The sequence below is a fragment of the Pelobates fuscus genome, chromosome 2 (assembly GCF_036172605.1).
Source record: "Pelobates fuscus isolate aPelFus1 chromosome 2, aPelFus1.pri, whole genome shotgun sequence".
Classification (NCBI taxonomy): Eukaryota; Metazoa; Chordata; class Amphibia; order Anura; family Pelobatidae; genus Pelobates; species Pelobates fuscus.
Genome location: NC_086318.1, coordinates 254,685,811 through 254,706,235, shown reverse-complemented (window position 1 = coordinate 254,706,235; position 20,425 = coordinate 254,685,811). Strand labels below are relative to the sequence as shown.

General features: G+C 39.7%; 1 protein-coding gene across 1 annotated transcript in view; it reads right to left on the bottom strand.

Annotated features, from left to right (window-relative positions):
* PACRG (parkin coregulated) overlaps window positions 1-16,573 on the bottom strand; it is a 483,004-nt gene extending 466,431 nt beyond the window's left edge. The window contains exon 1 of the mRNA XM_063441222.1: window positions 16,201-16,573. Within this exon, the coding sequence (XP_063297292.1) occupies window positions 16,201-16,311 (111 nt within the window). The 5' untranslated portion in view covers window positions 16,312-16,573. The remainder of the gene's footprint in view (window positions 1-16,200) is intronic.
* Between the last annotated feature and the right edge of the window lie 3,852 nt (window positions 16,574-20,425).

Below are 20,425 nucleotides of genomic sequence, written 5' to 3'. Positions count from 1 at the left end.
TTGTGTGGGCCAACCAAAGAAAAAGAGTAGCCACAAGAATGCTATAAAAAGCAACAAATGAAGGAGATTTAGGATTACCATACATACGAACATATTATCAGGCAGCTCTCTTAAAGGGACTCTCCATTGCCAGGAAAACAAATCCTGCAGTGCCCCCTCCTTCCCACCCCCCATCCCATGTTGCTGAAGGGGTTAAAATCCCTTCAGGGACTTACCTGAATCCAGCACCGATGTCCCTCGGCGCTGGGTCAGGCTCCGCCCACGCTCCTGCTGACGTCGGCGGGGGAGACCTAAGGCGCATGCGCGGCAAAGGCCGCGCGCACATTAGACCTCCCCATAGGAAAGCATTATTCAATGCTTTCCTATGGGGATTCCGGTGACGCTTGAGGACCTCATGCATAGCGTAAGGATGTCCAGCGTCATTTAAAACACTTTTCGGATTTTGAGGACATGGGATGCAATCCAAGCTTTGCTGTGCATGATCAGATCAGTTTCTATGGTAACATCACTGTTTCTATATATTTTCAGGAATCACAACATTTGATCATACCATGTGGGTCTATGGAGGGGGTGCACTCATCTGCATCAACTTTGTAAGGGAGCTACCTTAATACCATTTTTAGAGCTACAAAACTAGTTTAATATACTTAATAAATCAATTTTCTCGTACCTTCAGCTTTAATCTTTCCTGACCAAAAATATTAAAACTGTTCAACCTTTAACATCTGTATCCAAATTTGAAAGTCTCTGTTTATCAGCCACCCACCCAAACAAGACTTATCTTTGACCTATAATCACCTAACCACAAATGATACAGAACAAAGAGAGGACTTCATATGGTCTTGGAGAAGAGATTTGAGGGAAAAAAATGAGTAATGGAAAAGAGCCCTGAGTGTATATAGGGGCAATACATGTGCCTCGGATTTGGAGCTAATGAGGAAAACCCAATACCAGTGGTATATGGTCCTGGAAAAACTGTCACATATATCTTGGCTCCTCGTATACATGCTAGAGATGCAGGGAGAACGCAGGGACCATGCCCTGTAATTAAATGGTGGACATGCCCTGTAATTAAGCCATATTGGGAAATAATAGCGAAAGAGATCACTGACCTAAAGATCCGCTACACACTTACACCTTAACAATGCATTGTTTTTGTGGGACAAGAAAGAATGTCTAGGATTGAAAGGAACCAAACTGGTACTATTACACAAACAAATAGGCCTGTGACTCATACTGAAAGAGCAAAGGCTTTATGGGATGAATACATAGATAAGTCCATTATGGCCTCTAGGCAGATAACTTGATGAAAAAGCTCCCACGGAGACAATGACATTTTGAATGACTGACACTAACACTAGAGTTATACCATTGTTTACGTATATGTAACAACACATCATGTTAAAATGTATCTTACAATGTGATTTGGAATGTATTGTTATCGACCTCATGATGTAATGACATGGGACAAAATTTAAAATAAAGATTTTAAAAATGGCGTGCTAAGTTCCCATGGCAAAGCCATGATTGGCTTCTACTTCCTAGTAGTATCTACTTAGTACTACTGCCTACTTTCTCTGATGTGTAGCAATAATATTTTTTTCTATCAATTGAATTTATTTTGATATATTTCTAATACATCTATTTAATAAATTGTTAAAATATTGGTCAATTCCAGCCTGAAATATCAATTTAAATCAACCACTTTTCTAGCACCCTGTACACAATTTTACCATCACCAAGCCTGGAGAACAGCAGCAAATACCTGCAGTACTTTTAATAAAACCACTGATGACTGATACGCTGCTTTCCTCTTTTGGCACTGATCCTGATTGCTGGCGCACCACTAATTAAGTATCCAATATAGTGGGTCATAACAACTGTACTGGTGTATTAATTGTGTCTGTGAGCCTCTGGATGAATGAACTGATATTATTTTAATATGATTTTTCTCTGCATGGATGACACATAAATTGTTACACAGACTAATTTGCATTTATCCCGTCAAAAGAAGCCCTAGAGAATACTATTTTGAATGGTTTAACAATATCGAAAGACACATGACCTTCATAAAGATTTTATCTTATTTCGTGACCAATCAACATTAACCTCTTCGTGATAAGAGTTAGGCAAGACTGCATTTTCTAAGGCTTAATATATCCTCCTCAACAAGGAATTTAACTATACATCCTTCATTAAGCGATTAACTTAAATGATTCTGTTAAGCATTTTTATACATTTGAGTATATGATTTTTGTACACATTGTATATATTAGGTACGGTAATCATTTAAAAAAAAAAATTCCCCTTTTATATCGTTATTCGTCTCACTCACATTTAGATTAGAAGCTTAGGGCTGTCAAATCTAAACCCTCCCCTTTCATCCTTGGCAAGAGTTGCATTAGGTTTCTACAACTGTTTAGTCTGTCTTTCTAATTTACCATACCCATAATAGTTCTATTGATTTCTATGGGGCTAACTGACATAATTATACACAGGATATTATGATGTGTGACTTTTACCTTTCAATATGAATTACCATAGTTTTCCATAAGACTTTTCTAAAAATATTTTGTCTACAATTGGGGGTCGTCTTATACACGGAATGTCACTGCATGGGGTTAAAAAACCCACACTTGTGCGCGGGGCCTGACAGCCAACCAAGCTAGTCGCATGTGGCTGGGCTCCTACAAAAATCCACTTATTAAGCCAAATACTTACGGCACTTACTCAGCACAATTTAGGCACAAAACTTGGCTACTTGCTGACAGAACACTTAGCTAGCTGTTGGGCATAGGCTGTGTTGTACACCTCTGCAGCCTGCTGACATATTTCTGATGATGTCAACCGAGGAGGCAGATCAGGGGTAGGGGCAGGGCCAGCACCAGCATACTAGGATAAAAGTAAGATTTTACTATATTTAGGCGGGTAAGGGGGAGCCAGGGAGGTTAGATAAGTGTTTTTAACACTATAAGGTCAAGAATACATGTTTGTGTTCCTGATCCTATAATGTGCGTTTAAGCTTCCAATCCAACTGAAGATGCCTTTATTGATTACCATTAGTAGATACTATTTACCAGCATAACCATCACAACCGTGTTCTGACCTTTTGACCTCAGCCAGCAAGGTATTACAAGGTATTAGAACTGGAGTAGTATTAAGGGCACACTAAGTCTTTCCGTTCTGTTAATCTATAACATTTCCGGCTTTTCTTATGCTCTGTTGCCATGGAACAATCACAATGATCACAATAGAAAGGATCACCTTAGGGTAATACACTAATAGTGAATCATTTTAGTTCCAGAGATACAATGCCCCTGTAGACTACTTGAGGGCACTGCAGAAAGGGATTTAGGCTAGGATCACATACGGAAATCCATATCGTTTAACTGATATTGTGTATATCTCATCCTATGACTATTTACAATGACTATATTAGGAACATGTTTGTAAAAATATTTTTTCTCCAATATGTTTTTGGATGATGTAATAAAAGTTTTATTCACAATAGATTCATAGTTGTTCTTCTCTAATTTGACAGTATAGTCCCATGTTCTGGACTCATGTAACAGCAAAATTAGTGTTAGGACTTGTCCCATATTCCAGGGATGGAACTAACTTTAGTACATTTTGTAAGTTTGTGTATGTGTGTCACTGTGTCACTGTGTAGCTGTAAGTGTATACAAGTGTGTTTATGTACCCGTATGTGTGTGTATCATTGTGTGTGTATCTGTATGTGTGCCAGTGTAAGCATCTGTACCAGTGTGTGTGTCTGTGTGTATGTTTCAGTTTTTCATTGTACATATATGTGTGTGTCAGTATCATTGTGCATGTGTATTTGTATGTATGCCATTGTGCACATATCTATTTGAACATATATATGTCTATTTGTGTTTGTATACTTGCCGCAAAGTATCACTAGACATTTTTCTTTTTAAATGCTGGCAACTATATTACTAGCTGGGCCATAAAATGGGCACTATAGTTTACATTAAATCTCAAGGTTAGGCAATCACAATACTGCTGAAGAGTTAGAGACACTTAAACAGAGCTATTAAGAAATTATCAGTTCAACACTCCGAAGGGTCTGAAAAGAATGTGAAAAAGCTTTTGTAACAAGCACCCAATATCCCAAAATAGAAATAGTTCTTCATGAGCAAATCAAACACCTACCTTGAATTATGACACATGCAAGCAATGTTAACAATTGCTCCACCGATGAGATTGATTAAAGGACAAAGAAGCACTATAAATAAAATATAGTAAGGCAAAATTGATCGTTTAAAATTACCCATATGCATAATTCCTGATATGTATATTTAGACATAACATGGATACAATGGTCACAAGAACTCCAAAAGCTCAATGTAGAGGGGGGGCGTGGCCTACGACTGAACTGAGCGGACGTCTTTCCACGGAGCTCCGCTCCAACACAGAGAAATATACGGAAAATACCGCAAAATCGCGGCAAACCAACCCGAGAGACAGACACCCCCCAAACAGAGAGAATGGGGAAGAAAAATAAGAGACACCAAGGTCCGACCAAGCCCCAGCAGCCAGATATCAGACTGGCCTTCGAGAGGCCTGCGACTTCACAGAGGCCCAAGATGGCGCCTGAGGCCCGCGAAACACCCGAGGTATCGGAAGCCTCTCAGGAGGAGGAAGACTCAATGCCCTCTCCTCGATCCTACACCACAGAGTCTGAGGAGGACGAAGCACCTGCCACAAAAGGTGACATCAAAAGGCTCCTGACGGAGATGAGACAAATCTGGAGGAGCGACCTGCAGACAGTGCAGACAGAGGTGGAGGAGGTACGGCATAAAATCAGTAGCCTGGAAACAAGGGAAGCCTCCAGGGAGGAACAGATCCAGACCTCAAACCGAGACATACAAGACCTTGCCTCACAGGTAAAACAAATTAGACGCACAATCACCACAATGGAGGTCAGACACCGGCGACGAAACTTACGCCTTAGAGGCATCCCAGAAGAGATCAGCACTGCACAGCTCCTACCCTATACTCACACCCTCCTGACAGCCATGGGAATAACAGATGCACAAAACCTACCTTTGATCACCTCTGCGTTTAGGGTGAGGAAGTCCGCTGCAGCGCCCACCGCGGCACCCAGAGATGTTATTGTGCTGACTCGGGACATCTCCGTTAGAACTGCCGTAATGTCTAAGTCCAGAGAACTAGGAACAACATTGATCGAAGGCCACAGGGTAGCCATATACCCAGACACACCATTCTCCGTACTTGTGGAGAAAAGACAACTAGCACCTGTAGCCAAGTCACTGAGGGACGCCAATATCCGGTACCGCTGGGGCATAGAGGGGTCCCTCCTCACAGAAGTTGAGGGAGAGAGATACGAGCTCACCTCGGAGGACGACCTGGAAAACTTCCTACAAAAAGCTGGTTTGACATGCAGGCCGCAGCAAAAGACACCACCTCCCACCGTGAATCGAGTGCAACAAGAGAGAACCATCGAAACATGGCACAGCGCACCACCCAGCAGCACCATAAAGAGATTGACTCCACTTCCCAAGGCTGCTAAATCAAGACCCAACAAGTAGCGGAGACCACGCAGAGTCGGACTGAGCACAAAGACCCTTTAAAGGACACTACTACTCAATGGTATACGGGACTTGTCTTTATAGTGTAACTAGTTGGCTATCTAAGACTGATCAAGTATGGCCAGAGTTCCCTAATTGTTTTACTTGCTTTACCTGATGCCTACAATATACCCATTATGACATAAATATGTACACGTTGTACACTTAAACGAATATAATGGAACAGATGTATATGTTATTCTAAACCGAATAAAATACAAATTTAAAAAAAAAAAAAAAGCTCAATGTAGTAGTATTGGGGCATAGAGCATGTCCCTGCAGACCCAGCATAGCAAACAGTGCCTAAGTCCAGTTTGTCAATTATTAGTATTATTGATGCATGTGGCTGTATATAACCTTCTGCCTGTGATTTACGCAAAAAGCCTGCAAAAGTGACAGTTCGTTTTGTTATTAATCTTGCAATATCAGCTTAGACATCTCAACATTGCACGTTTAACAAGGATATTACAAGTCAGGCTCGGATACAATTACATTATTTGACTTTAGCTCTATTATCAGCAAAAAAGAAAAGTTTGTAAGATTTGGATTGTGAAAGCTTTAATAACTGTCAAACAATACCATCTGTAAGCCAGAAAACGTTAGTGATCGGTCATCGATGCTGGATTGTAATGTATGCCAATATGTCTGAATTGAAGAAATAAATGAAGATACTACATTCATAAAAACAATACACATTAATTGAAAATAAGAAATCCAAATTAATCCAAATTGAAAATGTTTACAAAGGTCCTTTTTGCTGAACTCTTATCGAAGTAAACAGGAGATTTGATCTAAAAATGCCTGATTGCCACTTTGAAATTAAAAAAATATGAGTCTACAAAGCCTTGAGCATTATAGCAAATCGATTGAATACAACAATTCAGGCTTCATTTCTGTAGTACCAGGCAGAAATAAATGTCTTTTTAATAAGGCACGTTGCATAAGAGAACAGATTAAATCATTATTACTGCTAAGCTGATTTATGCAGGTCTGTAACAAGTGGTTAACATCACTGACAAGGAAAATTAATTTGGGCTCATATCCTTAAGTTTCAAACATGTATTTCTGACACTATTGTGTTAAACTAAGTATTTAAGATCACAGTAAAAAGGTGATTTCACTCATCTTTTCTACCACCCAGTGCCAGTCTCACAATGGCTGGCATCGCCTCCATGACAGATCATTAATCTTGATGATCCCAGCCAATCCAATGCTAGTAGAAAGCATTGGGAAGCTAATGTATGCACAAGAAAACGCTGTGGTGCGCCAATCAGCATCTCCTCATAGAGATACATTGAATCAATGCAACTCTATAGGGAACGTTAAGCATATACCATGCAAGGGGGAAGCACTGGACTAGGAAGCACCTCTAGTGGCCGTATGAGGGACTGCCACTAGACGTGTTACTAGGCAACAATGTAAACATTGTCTTCTCTCTGAAAAGGCAGTGTTTATATTGAAAAGCCTGCAGGAACATGCTATATACACCAGAACAACATTAAGCTGTAGTTGTACTGGTGACTTTAGTGTCCTATTGTTAGAACTGGATATATTAACATTATATAGTTCAGAGTCCTTATATTCAATGGATTTATGTAACCTGCAAAATTAAAAAAAAACAAAAACTTAACAGTTTGTAATAATTCATTGAAAACTAATCCTTGCAAAACTGTTTAAATAAATTATACTTTTATTATTCCAACATGCAGTGTAGCAGACAAAACAAAAACTAAAACGGATTTGTAAGAACAAGATAACAAAAGTAGTTTCCTTCCCTTTCATCCATGTAAGCCTGTTTAGTATTTTGTTAAATCTCCAAAGCATGATAGCATTTTTTGTAAAAGTATATTATGTTATTGTGTTAAACTTTTACTTCTAATTTAGCTATCTTATGCGTAAGTTTTTTTGTGTGAGTATATTTGGTATACTACATGTAATGTTTGGTGGGACTGTCTGCTACCAGAAACTATATGCAAACACCATTCATCTGTATAGAGATGTCCATGGCTACCTGAGGTCCAAATGTCCTATTCTACAGACTTCTTTTAGTATATAATTTTTTTCTTCAGTTTTGGAAATAAATGAGTTATTAAACATTATACCAAGTGCATATGTGTTCTTTCTTTCTGTCTCCTTTCATGTGTACTTTGCGGAATTATCTCAAATATAAATCTGTAATACAGAGAGCAAATATTTATAATCATACTAACTTAAATAGTTTAACTCTAAGTTTATTATGCTGGTACTACTCTGTATTAACGTCTAGCTCTAAGACTAGTTGAAAACTGCAGATTTAAAAAAGAAATTATCTGCAGCTATAAGACTGCCTTAAAGTTATCAGTTAGGTGCCTGAAACTCTTTCTTCTGGGCTGCTGTTATGCACATTTGTCCAAGTTGTATGTGCCGAGTGTACAACTTGGACTAATTTTTCTCTCCTAGAGAGAGGGCCTGAGAGAGGGCCTAGCCATAACTGTGAGAATGCACAGTCAGCAGCTCTGTCAAACATAACACACACGCTTTTTTCATGTATGTACGTAGTGGGGAATCGTGATGCAGCATACTAACATAGAACTAACCCAATTACCACCCAAACAGACAACGTAGTATGGATGAAACAGGCCACAGCATTTATTATAACATATGACAAATGCTGTACAACACATCCATAATTTATTTTAAAGGGACACTCTAGGCACCCAGACCCCTTCTGCCCATTGGAGTGGTCTGGGTGCCAACTCCCACTACCCTTAACCCTGCAGCTGTAATTATTGCAGTTTTCATGAACTGCAATAATTACATTGCAGGGTTAACTCCTCCTCTAGTGGCTGTCTACGGGGGAGCAGCGTGGGCGGACCCGAAACCACCGCCGAGGGACTTCGGCGGGGGTCTCAGCTAAGTAACTGAAGGGGTTTTCACCCCTTCAGCAACATGGGATGGGTGGTGGGAGGGAGAGGGGACCTGCAGTGCCAGGAAACTGATTTGTTTTCCTGGCACTGGAGTGTTCCTTTAATCTTTAGCTTTACTTGATATAAACCAAATGTCAAACATAAATAACCATAACTTAACAAATAAGTAGTGTCATACAGTATAACCCAACCGTCCTTGTCAATATAAATTTATTTTTCTTCCAATGTTTACCACCAGCCAACCTTTTCTTTGATCGGTGGGCACGTCACAACAGGTAACCTAAGGTTAACCCTTTAGAGCAAGGGGGGTTGAGACCTGAAACTTGACCACCTCATTCCACATATTGACATAACTGCCTCAAACTTAATTGGCAAGGACATACCCCTGGCTAGCTGTGACTAAATATACCAATGGGGCGGGTGGGAAGCTGTTTGCTGGCCCGGATGCCAAGTGGTACTGAGGTAAGACCACCCCCACCAAACTCACACACCACAAAATCCCACCCACACATTCCTACACAACCAATCACATACATCTATCCCCACACTCATACATGTGCCCTTGTCCGCTTAGCTGCGCTATCTCCCCAGGGCCTAAACTGTTAATTGGGCTGTAAAATAAACTGATTGCAGCCACTGTGTGGTGGCTAACAGTATATAAAGCAGTCACACTCATCCTGCATGATGAGTGGAACTGTGGTTAGAAAATAAATGACTTATCCTATGAAACCCTGCAAGTCAGGAAACCTGAAACACCAGAGCTCGCACTTTCCCTGGCAGGTAATGCTGATTCCTGATAATCTTGGCATTACTCGCCATGTGAAACATGTGTCGGGTGCCATTTCATTTTATTTATTTTTTTATCAGCCACTTCCAATATTCAACAGACATTTTCTCCAAACTAATAGCTAGCTTTGTAGGTTTACTAGTATCTGGTATGACCTCCGGCGGTGGAGCGTGAGAATTGCATCCACCACACTGGAATAATTCCAAGTGGTGTATGTGAGAACTATATTTACTAGTAACTTAAGTGACTCCTTGAGATCAATATATTTTTACTATATGATTATTCAATACTATTGGATGCACCCTAGTGGTAAGCATGGGGATTGGAATTTGGCTTTATGGATTTTATTTGCCTAATCACTATTTGAATAATTATTTTTTGGCTAATTATTTAGCGTATATAACATTTGTATAATTTGATCACTTTTTTATGGGCTGGGTCTCTAAACCTGTAACTGTCACTTAGTAGGCTGGGTCTTACTAGTCCAGATAGAAGCAATTTTTGTGTATATAAAACAATTACTTGTAACCACCTTTTTGTAGGCTGAATCTCTCTAATTGTAACCATCTCTTAGTAGGGTGGGTCCAGATAGAACGAACTTCTTGTATACATACATTCAGAGTTAAAGGTTTCCCTCAGAATGAATTCTCTGTGGACCTCATTCATTATAGATTGGTTCTTTTTAAATAATTAGGACTTCTTCGAGTCAACATGAATTGTACTTAGTGGATCAACACCCCTTTTAAAAGATGTTACTGTTAAGGTTAAGTTTTAAGTTTGAAATTACCTCATTTTCTTCATATTTTGCAAAATCCAAAGTTTAAAAAAAAGTAAAAACAGAAGAGTAATGCTTTCTATGTTAGAATATTGTAGATCTCTATGAAATTCATGCATTCTAAACATGGTTAAGATTTAACTTCTTTTGACATTTGCCTTGTTGCATGACCAGTACTGTAACAACTATTTAGAAATCAACCTTTGAATTTTAATAATATATGTCAAATGCTTCATTTCCTCAAATACTACCACAAAATGCTGAGTGATTTATTAAGGGAAACTCTAACCAGAGTGTATTGTGGTGGTTGTAGAGCAAATCATTTTTGGGTACCATGCATCGAGATTAAATTATAGTGTTTTTTTGTTAAGTTTGACAAAACCAAGGACAATTTCTTCACCCACAACTTGAGTCCTCTGCTATGGCTTAAATAACATAAATTAAACATCCACATTAGCAATCCAATTGGATAACAATGAAAGGCTGAAAGCACTGGTGGTACTTTAACTATTGCTTTCTGCACCACCCTGGGTTATCCCCCCCTTTTGAGAATTTTAACAAAAGTTTATTCCATTTGTTAGATCTTTGCTAGATCAACAATTTTTTTTCATTAGATCAACTCTAAAATATCCAAAATTAACAATCATTTTCAACAGGGGGGGGGGGGGGGGGCAGTGGGAGAGGGGGGTTGGGGGAGGGCTAACCTGTTGCCAGACTCCCTCAACAAAAAGCTTTACAAAATGTTGTTGATTATGATAGCTCTTTGTTAGATCAGGTTTGATCAGGCAAACGTTTTGTAAGATCTAGTCTAATTACTGAGATACTGCATATATAATTAGAGGGGGCTGGCCTTCCCTCAACTGAAATTTGGACAAAATGTTACTTATTTTGGTAGATATTCGTCAGATCAGGTAAGATCCACAGTTTTTTCGTTAGATCTATCACACTAGAGGCGGTATTCATTGAACGACTTTGTGGGCGTGACTACGGGTTAGCCCCCCTAACTGAAATTACAATTTTTTTAATTGATTTTGGTAGATATTCGTTAGATCAGGTAAGATCAACAGGTTTTTTTTTTGTTAGATCTTTGACGCAAGAGGTATTATTCTATTCACTGCCTGACTTTGTGGGCATGACTACGGGCTATCCCCCCCTCAACCGAAATCTTAATTTTTTTAAAAAATTGACTTTGTTAGATATTTATTAGATCAGATAAGATCAACTGTTTTATTTGTTAGATCTATCACGCAAGAGGCGGTATTCACTACTTAACTAAATAATCCTGTCCACGCTAAACTGGAGTTTATTCTCTTATTCTGCAGTTAGTGCCAGTGAATGCATGCATACCAGGGAGATTTTGTGTGTGTCAGTAACCTTGTGTGTAATGAACTTGTGTCAGCATGTGTGCATCAGTAAACTTGTCTGTAGGTCAAAGTTAGCTTGTCAGTGTGAGCTTAGGTGTGTGTCAGTGTAAGCATGTCTATAGTGAGCTTGTCTGTAAGTCAGTGTGAGCTTGTGTGTACTGTGCTTGTTTGTAGTGAGCTTGTGTGGGAGCATATAAGTGAAATTAAATATAGTGAAATTGTGTGTAGTCAGCTTGTGTGTGTTAGAGAGCTTGTGAGTATGAGCTTGCTTGTTTATGTGTGTTTGTGCCAGTGAGATTGTAGTGCCCCTACTCCCCCCTTTGGCCCTTACTGTCTATAAGTGAGATAGTGTGTGTGTGTGTGTGTGTGTGTGTGTGTGTGTGTGTGTGTGTGTGTGTGTGTGTGTGTTTGACTGTCTGTGTGACCAGGGCTGCTATCAGAAATTTTGGGGCCCCTGACACAACTCAAGGTCTGGGCCACAGGGCAGCCTTCGAGTCCACCCACATGGATGCAGTGTGTGTACTGATTGTGGTGTGTGTATAGTGGATGTAGAATGTGTGTAGTGGATGCAGAGTGTGTGTGTAAAGTGTATGAAGATTGCACATTTGTGTAATGTATGAGGTGTATTAGATGCAGAGTGTGTGTTTGTGCAGTGGATGTAGTGTGTGTATAGTGAATGCAGAGTGTATGTAGTGTTTTTGTGTATTAGATGTGGTATGTGTATAGTCAATGCAGAGTGTGTGATTGTGTAGTGGATGTAGTGTGTGTGTATAGTGAATGCAGAGTGTTTGTATTAGATGCAGTGTATATAGTGAATGGGGAGTGTGTGTTTGTGTAGTGCATGTAGTGTGAGTGTATGGTGGATGTAGTGTGTGTTTGTGTAGGTATGTAATGTGTGTAAAATGAGGGGGGGGGAGCATTTTCATTGTTTAAACATTTTTTTTTTTAAATATTACATTTTTTAACATTTTATTTTACTTCCCCCTCCCTGCTTCTTACCTGGCCGGGGAGGGTAGGGACACCAGTGGTCCCGTGACTTGGTGCTCTGAGCCACGGGCTCTGCAGTGGAGGCCTGCAGCACACTCTCACTTCCCTTCCCAGCAGCTTCCCTGTCTAACTCTTGTGGCCTGCGTACCGCGCGGAGCGTTGCCATGGTAACCCGTCGCAACGCTCTGACAGCCGCGGGACTTGAGAGATTTAGACAGGGGAGCTGCTGGTAAGAGAAGTGAGAGTGTGCGGCAGGTCCCCTCTGCAACAAACAGGTGGCCAGGGGGCCGCAGGTACACATATATATATATATACATATATAAAATTCTGTTGTCTCCTTGCACACACACTTCAATGTAGTTTTTGCCTGGTGCTCTTAAGCCAATGCCATAATATACAAATGTAGGGAAAAAGAGGCTTGCACTCACGGTCTTTAGTTTCTTTAAAACGATTTCCTTTTATTTCATTCCTTTAAAATTGATCGACGTTTCAGCCAGAATATATGGCTTTCATCAGGATTTTACAGCTCAAATGTGCATTGCAAATAACAAGTTTATATAACAAAACAAATTACATACTTAATCATAATAACACTCACCACCTGAAGGCTGTGCTGCTACCCTGGCGTCCTATCGCCCCCACTGCGCATGCGTCAATCCGCCGCCACCCGGAAGTGGCGTATTGACGTCACCGTTGCTATGGTTACCAAGTAAACATACCCGGCTCCATAGCAACCCAGCGAGACTAACACTCGCTCTCTGCATCGATCGCACAGCCCTGGTGATCTAACTTGCATATTATTCAAACGTTAAACTTTTTAAATTGAACAATCAGTTATTTGTTTTGTTATATAAACTTGTTATTTGCAATGCACATTTGAGCTGTAAAGATCCTGATGAAAGCCGTATATTCTGGCTGAAACGTTGATCAATTTTAAAGGAATGAAATAAAAGGAAATCGTTTTAAAGAAACTAAAGACCGTGAGTGCAAGCCTCTTTTTCCCTACATTTATATACATATATATATATAGTGAAAATCATTATATATACACGTTTACCTAGGTAATGTGGGGCCTGGAACTCCCAGAGCAGTCCGGGCCCCCCTGGACTGGCGGGCCCATGACAACCGTCCTGGTTGTCATGGCCTGATGGCGGCCCTCTGTATGACCGCCTGCCTGTAACTGTAGTGTATGTGACTGTGTATTAATGTCTGTAATTATGTGTGTGTGTGACTACATGTAGCTGTTTAAGGCTGCCTGTAACTGTGTGTGTATGTGACTGTGTGTGAGTGACTATATGTCTGGGACTGTGTGCATGTGGCTTTTTTTGACAGTATATGTGTATTAATGTGCATATGGCTGTGGGACTGTGTCCATGTGACAGAAAAATACACATCTGCATGCCTACATTTTTATTTTTTAATCTATAAAATCTATTATTTTTTAATCTAACAAATATCTACCAAAATCAATAATAAAAAAATTCAAATTTCAGTTGAGGGGGGGCTACCCATTAGTCACGCCCACAAAGTTAAGCAGTGAATACCACCTCTTGCGTGATAGATCTAACAAAAAAAAAAAAAAAACAGTTGATCTCACCTGATCTAACGAATATCTACCAAAATAAAAAAAATAAAAAATTTAAATTTCATTTTAGGGGGTCTAACCTGTAGTCACGCCCACAAAGTCAGGCAGTAAATACCGCCTCTTGCGTGATAGATCTAAAAAAAAAAAAAAACAAGAACAAAAAACGTGGATCTCACCTGATCTAATGAATATCTATCAAAATCAATAAAAAATAAATAAATGTAAATTTCGGTTGAGGGAGGCTAGCCCAGGGGTGGTGATTTCTGCATATCATACATCCAAAAATGTTTTTTTAAATTCCAGGCTGAAATGTTTACTTTTCTCTACAAACCTACTTGTTTTTATGTTTTACACTGTAGCAGTTAGTTAAATACTTAGATGCTCAGGAACACATTAAACTGATGTCCCAAACACCATGGACACGAGAGCAGTAACTTTATGAAATATTGTTAGGTCCAGGGCAGTATATCATTTGCCTAGAATTTTATGTCCACAGTTTAGATATATTTCATAAAACTGCCATTGTCTACAGATAGTAGGGTGAACTGTTGTATCAGACACAGGCTTTTGTGAGTGGCACGCAAATGAGTCATGGTAAACTGTAATGAGCTCAGCTCCATTTAAAACTGTACAAAACATTGAAGATACAGGCTTGTTTATTGTATGCCATCCAACATGTTGGCCTAAAAATAAGTGTTGCCTAAAAATAAGTCTGGAAATGAAAACTGTGCACAGGACCCAGTTCAAATCAAACACATTAATGCCAGTTAAATAAAGGACCACCCTAAGTCCCCACACAGTACTATAAACATTTTTGACACAGATGTGTTATTCAAGTATGAACTGTCAGGAATACAAAGTTAATTTAAAAATGCTACATTTTAGGCCAAAATAGAAAAAATGGAAATAAAGTTTACGTGGGTTTTTCTGGCAACTCACATATCAGCAAATAAACATGCTATGTTTTCAACCTCCCCCTCAAAACAAATAAGCAAAAAAATAAAAATTTTATTCAGGTCGACAAACAGCAAGTCCTGCCATGCTTTATTCCATATTTCATATGATAATTGCTGAATCAAAACACAAAATAATACCATTTGAAGAATTAGTTGGTGATATATATTTGAAAAGTAATCCTTTGTAATAATTGTAGAAACACATGCCACTTAATTGCATACATTGGTTGCACTGAGTTTACCAACACCAGCCATGCTTGTGTTTTATTCACTGTTCTTTAATTGAGCAGCTAAAGCAGCCAGCATGACACTGATATATCATCTGGTGTTCTCCAAGCGGGTAAGTGCTGAAAAGCCTGGCATTGACACAAGTGAAAGTCCAACACTTCTTGTTAAGTATGCAGAGGTAGATTCTATAACCTACTACCTTCACAGGATCAGCTATCCAACACAGGAAAGCATGACACCTCTGAGTTTATAACTAAAGCTACTAGAGCTGTCACTAGTTAGTTTGGGAATTTTGATAATAGGCAGTGTTCTTTAGGGGGCAATGTTTTGTTACTGAGTTTTACATAAAGTTGCTAAGTTTGGAGACTAGGGTTTATGGTTAGTTGGTTAGTTATGGTTAGTTGGTTTATGGTTAGTTGGTTGGTTAGTTGGTTAGTTAGTTGGTTAGTCAGTTGTTTTACTTAGAGTTGGGAAGTAAAACAAGTGTTATGTTATTACTATGCTGTTTGAGTATTGTCTGTTAGGGCTAGAATGCTACAATTACCATTTTAATTTCCCTTTGAAGGGGGCTCCAGCTCCTACTCGAATTCAATGCTGAGCTAGCACTCCTTTAATACAGAAAGACATTCCAGCACATCTCCCACTATTGCACTATATGCAATTACTACTCCTCTTGCCAGCCCCCATTGCCTTACAGGATTGGTTCCCTTTTAGTTTTTCGACACAAAAGCAATCATTAATGAGTAAACCCACCTTTGTTCTGCCCATCCAAATGCAACCCTTAGTAAATAACCCATTTTATTTTGGCTAGAGCTAGGGGGAGCTTGGACAGATACATGTGATTTATATTGATACTGACTGTTGGTTTATTGTACTGTCTGATAATCTCGCTGACACAGAGGGAACTAGAGCATTCTCACAGCAGGTGTAGCTGGCTGATAATGGTGTGCACTATGGTAGCTTTCAAGGTATAATTTGTGGTTTATATTGTTTCACTTACAGTCGAGTTCTTCATCATGGCTTTCAGTGTGAAACCTTCTGAGCTCGAACCTGCCTTCTGGAGTTGGACTTCTTGTGCTTTTTTGTTACTTGTCTCGTTGTCAAACACCATATTTCTCTCTATGTTTGAGTGATGGAGGGTGTCAGTCACCTGGCGATGGTGGAAACTCTACAGTGCGCTTCTCTTGTTTATATTCGGTTGCCAAGGTAATAGAACACACGCGGATATTTGTTGCTAAGCGACGCATCCACGCTGCTTATGACGTTACAGCCGTCCAGGGAAACAATTGTTACCTATCGTGCCCTCAGAAGACTACATTTCCCGGCACCCACCGCGCGCGCCCCAGCTCGGAAACGTTTGTTAACTGCCTCCTCAGCCAACGGTTTTTCTTTACGGCCGTTGCTCTCTCTCTCTCTCTGTGGGCGCGCGTGCTCCCAGCAGCTGGCACAGTGTGATGGAATGTTGTGCATACATAGTGTATATAGCTGTACAGAGGAGTGCATTGTACACTCACATCGAGCCTGCTATCGCGAAGGCTTCCTTATAGTATATAGTAACACAAACCTGGCAGGGCAGCATGGGAAAATACATCCCCCAGTTACAAGACTTATTCCTAAATTGGCAACTGGCTATGCCAATGCCACCAAATCCTCGCCATGTACCTGGTTTAGAGTCATTCTCTGTAATACTCTAATACACTGTAACACTCTGTTAGGTACTTTTGAGGATTTGGCTCAGAGCAAGCTGGTGTTGCTCATTACTTTATCAAATAGCAGAACAGGAGGCATTTCAAGAATGGACTTGGAGCTGATACCATACATTTTTTTCTCTAACTTGTACCTGGTGATTTGGAAATTGTCTGAATTCTTAGCAAATCTGCAAATTGCATATTCATCATGAAAGGCGAATTCGGCATGCGCATATATAACTGTGGTCATATCTGATATCTACTTTGAAGAATCAGTGTGACAGTGAATGTTTAAGGTGGTGGATCGTCAGACTGACAGACATCAATGGAATTCCTTGTATGGGCACAAAACAATTAGATTTTTTTTCATTATGATTTTTGTTGAATACAAAAATAAACATTGTTTGAAATTTCACATGTAGTGAAAATATTGACATAATGTATACCATTTATATATAAAATGCGAGTTAACCTTTCTACCCGAGAAGCAATGTCAGTAGGTTACTTTATTACCACTGCAATAGAGAAAGAAATACAAAATATGGAGTGGGTAGAGGAGTAAAGTGAATGAAGTAGGCCAGAGATTGAACAGGCGGACCAAAAATATTGCATTGAATTGTGAAAAAATACATTGATGTAATATTTAACAAGGGATGCATTGGCGCTAGCTGTATTGATGATTTAGGGAACTGTATAAGAACTCAATTCTATGTATCAGCTCAGTGTTGAAGAAGTGAGTGGAAGAGAGCATTGTATTATACTTTGATTGGTTACTGTAAATTGTGTTCCAGTCTTCCACAAGGTCCATGTGGGAGTATCCCTTGCTGGAGGACCTGCATAAAAGACTGAACTGTGGCCACCATTAATTTAAACAGATCGTTTTACCCCTTCATGAAGTCTTGGCTCAGGTTTTGGGGATTGGGAGCTATAATTACACCTTCTGCTACACTTGGATTTTGGGAGATTCTGCACATCCTCGACTAGAGTATAGGGGATCCGTTACAGGTTAAAGGACCACTATAGACACCCAGACCACTTCAGCTTAATGAAGTGGTCTGGGTGCCAGGTCCATCTAGGATTAACCCTTTCTGCTGTAAACATAACAGTTTCAGAGAAACTGCTATGTTTACAAATGGGTTAATCCAGCCTCTAGTGGCTGTCTCTTGATTTTCACAGTGAGAAGACACCAGCGTCCATAGGAAAGCATTGAGGATGCTTTCCTATGAGACTGGCTGAATGCACGCGCGGCTCGTGCTGTGCATGCGCATTCAGTCGATGACGGGAAAGGAGAAGGAGAGTCCCCAGCGCCGAGGGAGCCCGGCGCTGGAAAAAAGGTAAGGGGTTAACCCTTTCCTCCCCCTAGAGCCCGGCGGGAGGGGGGCCCTGAGGGTGAGGGGGACCCAAGAACCCTATAGAGCCAGGAAAACGAGTATGTTTTCCTGTCACTATAATGGTCCTTTAATAATTGGTACAAAGCTATGTGTACCCTAATATTTGAAGAGAATTACATACCTGTATTAGTATATACTTTACTTGCTGAATACTAGTGTAGCGTTTTGAGTGTGAGCAGAACTAGAGAATAGGGTGACTAATGAAACATAAGCCACATGTTTGTATAAGTCAAAATGCAATTGGTGTGTAAATACCTGAGCAATATATGAATGTATTTTAAATAGTGATCCTAATGGGAACCCTTCTCTGTGATTGAGGTCAAGATGGTTAGTAAAGAATAGCCTAGAATAAATTAGAACATGCATACAGTTATTGATCCTGTTATATGTGATATTACAGTAATTTGGTTGGGTTGTAATTTGCCTTGACCGCATTTGAGTACTAGGTGTATTTGTGACTTATTGGTTACTGTTGTAAAATTGGTGTGCTGCGCTGAATGCAGATTCGGAACCTAGTCGTGGTTTATAGTCTAAATGCGGGACTGATGTGATCTCTTGGAAGTAACCGTAACTTTGTTGATTTGAAATTGCAAGGCTAAATGTGTGCCAGAACAAAATGTATGGAAGTGACACTTAATGTTTGGTAAGTCGAAGTTGTCGGTAACGCATGGTAATTTGAAGCCGCTAGGCCAAAAGAGGGTCGTATGTATGTAGTAGTGGATGGTTGGTGGACGGCCACCCTGTTCCAACAAGGCTGCGACGTCAGCAAGGCGGTGGTGGAGTCATGTTTTGGGCCAGAATCATGGGAAGAGAGCTTGTCACCCCCTTTAGGGTCACCGAAGGTGTAAAGATGACCTTTGCAAAGTATGTGGAGTTTCTGACTGACCACTTTCTTCCCTGGTACAGAAGGAAGAACTATGCTTTCCGTAATAAAATCATCTTCATGCATGACAATTCACCATCTCATGCTGCAAAGAATACCTCTGCATCAATGGATGCTACGGTGATAAAAGGAGAGAAAGTCATGGTGTGGCCTGTATCCTCCCCTGACCTCAATCCTTTTGAGAACCTTTGGAGCATCCTCAAGCAAAAGATCTATGAGGGTGGGAGGCAGTTTACATCCAAACAGCAGCTCTGGGATGCTATTCTGACATCTTGCAAACAAATTCAAGCAGAAACTGTCCAAAAACGCACAAGTTCAATGGATGCAAGACTTGTGAAGCTGCTATCAAATAAGGGGTCCTATGTTAAAATGTAACGTGGCCTGTTAAAATGTTTAAAATGTTAAAATGTTGTTATAAGTTTGATTGAAATAGCTTTTGATTTCAGTAAATATGCTGCTAACACAACAAATGAGTGTTTTGAAACTTATTTTGCGTAATAATTTGGAACAGTGCATTGTAAGTTTTTTATGTTTTAAAAAAAATACTGTTATCATTAGGATGTTTGTTCAATATAATTTGAATTGTACTCTTAATAGTTGATAACATGAGAATTATGCTGACTGTTATTTACATCAATTATTTAGGTAAATGATAAAAATATAATTTGCATAATAATTTGGAACAGGGTGTAGTGCGATGATCACGCTTAAGTTTTCGTGAAATATTTAATGTTTTCATACCGTGTCCAGGGCATTGAACTATTTCAAATAGGCGACTATTTCCCTGTTTCACCAGTCACCTTCAAAGATGAAAAAAAGAAGTGTGAGAGGTAAATGCAAGGACATATGGTCAGATGGTGGTGCCAGTTCCACCAAGGGCTTGTACCCAGATAAGCTAATAAACTGAAAAAAGAAGAAAAATCTCCTGTTAAGGAGATCTTAAAGCTGGCAAAAAAAGTAATTGGACAACAGTGGTAAAGTAATACCTACAAATTCCTAGTAGGTATGGTGTGTATATCGGAGGGAAGGAGGAAAATTGAACTTCCTAGTACCATTACTAGTGCCCTTTGTTAAAATAAATAAATAGTTGACATATGTCTTTATTAAATCCTTAACCAAATAACAAAGGGTCACTATATTAACTCCCCCCTGATGGCTAATATAATGATGGTAATGCAATTACCTTTAAATCATATTGCCAAGGGCAGAGAAATTCCCTCCAGATTTATGGGTACAGGCAGGAAGTAAAGATCAGGAGTAAGG